The sequence below is a fragment of the Eimeria maxima genome, genomic scaffold, assembly GCF_000499605.1.
Source record: "Eimeria maxima Weybridge genomic scaffold, Emw_scaff413, whole genome shotgun sequence".
NCBI classification, from domain to species: domain Eukaryota; phylum Apicomplexa; class Conoidasida; order Eucoccidiorida; family Eimeriidae; genus Eimeria; species Eimeria maxima.
The window spans coordinates 5001-7500 of record NW_013566489.1 but is presented as its reverse complement, the minus strand read 5'-3'; the positions used below and the strand labels follow the sequence as shown (position 1 = coordinate 7500).

The window sequence follows — 2500 nt, the reverse complement described above, 5'->3', positions numbered from 1 at the left end:
CTGCTGCTGCTGGTGTTGCTGCTGATTCCTCGCATGCCTTGGGCTCCCGGAGGTTCGATGCTGGGATCTTTACGTCCTTAAAAAACTCCATATCCACTGAATATATATACACAAAGGTTTATTATTAGGGTTTGTGAGGGTTTAGGGTTTAAGGGGGTTTAGGGTTTAAGAGGGTTTAGGGTTTACAAGTGTTTAGGCAGTGGTTTATTTGGATGGCCTAGGGTTTAGTGTTAGGGTTTTAGATTTACAAATGGTTTGGATCGAGGGTTTGCATTAAAGGTTGGAGCTAGGGTTTGAGCTAGGGTTTTGAGCTAGGGTTTGAGGCTAGGGTTTGGAGCTAGGGTTTAGGGTTTACCAGCTATGCCAGTAGAAGAAGATTCGCGAACAATTCCTTGCAAAACCTCCCCTATAAAAGGCCTGAATATGACGGCCTTGAAGCAAACCTGAACGCAAACCCTAAACCCTAAACCCTAAACCCTACATCCTTACAGTGGATGGTGTTTAGGGTTTGGCGGAGAGTCAAGATCCCGCTCGCGGTTTGGCTCAAGCAGGCCTCCTTTGGGGTTGAGGGTTTAGGGTTTAGGGTTTACATTGTAACGAGCCTTCCCCGTATTACGGAGGATAGGGGCACCAGTAACCTCCGTTATTTCATATAGGCAGATAAATAAGCCCAAGTCTTTTAACACCTGAATGCAAACCCTAAACCCTAAACCCTAAACCCTAAACCCTAAACCCTAAACCCCAGATTGAATAATCATTCCTAACCTTTAACCCAAACCCTAAACCCTTGAAACCGCTGGGATCAAAGCCAAGAAAGAAGAAGCCTGTTGTGAGTTCTGTCCGTCCAAACAAACCCTAAACCAAAAACCCTAAAACCCTGAACCCTAAACCCTCAAACCCTAAACCCTAAACCCTACTCGGTTGGTGTACTTGAAGGCTATGGTTTCCCTCAACACGGGCTCCAAGGGCCTCCCAAGGAGGGAAGGCTCGACACTAAGAGTGTCTTGAAGGAGGGAGATGATAAACATCTTAAACCCTAAACCCTAAACCCTAAACCCTAGATCGTGAAGGCAGCTCGCAGCAGCAGCAGCCGCATAATAAATAAACCCTAGGCAGCTAGTCCTGCATCATCCTCCTCCTCGTGGATCCTCTAAACCCTGATGACAAAGTTAAACCCTAATCCCTAAACCCTAAACCATAAACCCTAGTACCAAGAAGTTCGCTGCGCCAGAGGGCCAAGCTGTCGACTCCCCGGCGCAGTGGGGTCGAGCCCTCCGGTTAAGGGTTTAGGGTTTAGGGTTTAGGGTTTCGCGCCAATAATAAAGAAGAAAAACAAGAAAGTAAACATAATAAAATATAATATCTTGCTTAGTAGAGACGAAACAAGATGCAGGGGCCCCCTCGTGTGGGGCGAGGAGGCCCCAGGGAAAAGGTCAAACCCTAAACCCTAAACCCTAAACACTAAACCCTAAACACTCGACAAATATATGTGTTTATTTACGTTGTTCTTTCTTTTTTTCCCTTGTTCCTCCGCCTTTAAGGTGTATGTACACCTGAAAGACAGCGGGCTGTCCAACCTTCTTCCGTTTCTACCCCTGTCTGCATGGGCCTAAACCCTAAACCCTAGGTCCTAAACCCTAAACCCTAACCACGAAACCCTAGAACTTCATCCATTCGCAAACCTTCCCTCTTTCCCAGGTTTTAACGCGTACAGTGGCTAGTGGAGGGTCTGGTGTTTAACTCTATCTGGGGGTTAGGGTTTAGGGTTTACGGTTTAGGGTTTAGGGTTTCGTCCCCAGGGAGGTAGTATGCAGGGGGCCCCCAGCTCTGCCTGGGGACCTCCTGGGGCCCCAGGAGGAACCCTAGTGGGGCGCCGAACCCGGCAGCAGCAGCCGCAGCAGCACCAGCAGCAGCAGCAGCAGCACCAGCAGCATGAAGCAGCAGATATAATAGTCCCTTTATTAGGGAGAGAAACAGGTGCCAGCAAAACCCTCAAGCATAAAGATTCTAGTGAGGGTTTAGGGTTTACGGATAAACCCTTGTCGCTACGCAAGCTGCTTTTTGGGGGTCATTACCATCGCAATGTATCCCTAATGTAAACCCTAAACCCTAAACCCTAAACCCTAGACTAGAAGGCTGAAGCGTGCAATAGGATCTCACCAAAACCCTAAATACGCTCGTCTCTTAACCTAAACCCTAAACCCTAAACCCTACCCTTAAACTGCAAACCGCTGCCGAACGGGACAAACACCAAACCCCCGTCTCTAAACCCTTCTGAACCCTCCAAAAGACCATAAACCCTAGTTCCCCTCCTCTCTGTTTCAACCTAAACCCTAAACCCTAAACCCTAAACCCTTGCGCTTCAGGTTTTACTTCCGAGTGCTAAACGCCATCTCGTATGCAGCGCGATCAGCGGCAATCTTTGATGCCTATTTGCACATGCAATTTGGCGGCAATAGAGCGGTGAGGGTTTAGGGTTTAGGGTTTAGGGTTTATAATC

General features: G+C 48.0%; 2 protein-coding genes across 2 annotated transcripts in view; one reads left to right on the top strand and one right to left on the bottom strand.

Moving 5' to 3' along the window:
- The window catches only part of EMWEY_00032130 (RNA polymerase Rpb7, N-terminal domain-containing protein, putative), a gene marked incomplete at both ends in the record, with an annotated part of 1973 nt that extends 945 nt beyond the window's left edge, over positions 1 to 1028 (bottom strand). The window contains 4 exons of the mRNA XM_013481766.1: positions 1 to 96; positions 356 to 443; positions 591 to 686; positions 918 to 1028. The exon at positions 1 to 96 is cut by the window's left edge and continues 249 nt beyond it. Coding sequence (XP_013337220.1) covers positions 1 to 96; positions 356 to 443; positions 591 to 686; positions 918 to 1028 — 391 coding nt within the window. The remainder of the gene's footprint in view (positions 97 to 355; positions 444 to 590; positions 687 to 917) is intronic.
- A 359-nt stretch (positions 1029 to 1387) lies between these two features.
- Positions 1388 to 2500, top strand: part of EMWEY_00032120 (hypothetical protein) — a gene marked incomplete at both ends in the record, with an annotated part of 1476 nt that continues 363 nt past the window's right edge. The window contains 2 exons of the mRNA XM_013481765.1: positions 1388 to 1432; positions 1800 to 2010. Of these exons, the coding sequence (XP_013337219.1) occupies positions 1388 to 1432; positions 1800 to 2010 (256 nt within the window). The remainder of the gene's footprint in view (positions 1433 to 1799; positions 2011 to 2500) is intronic.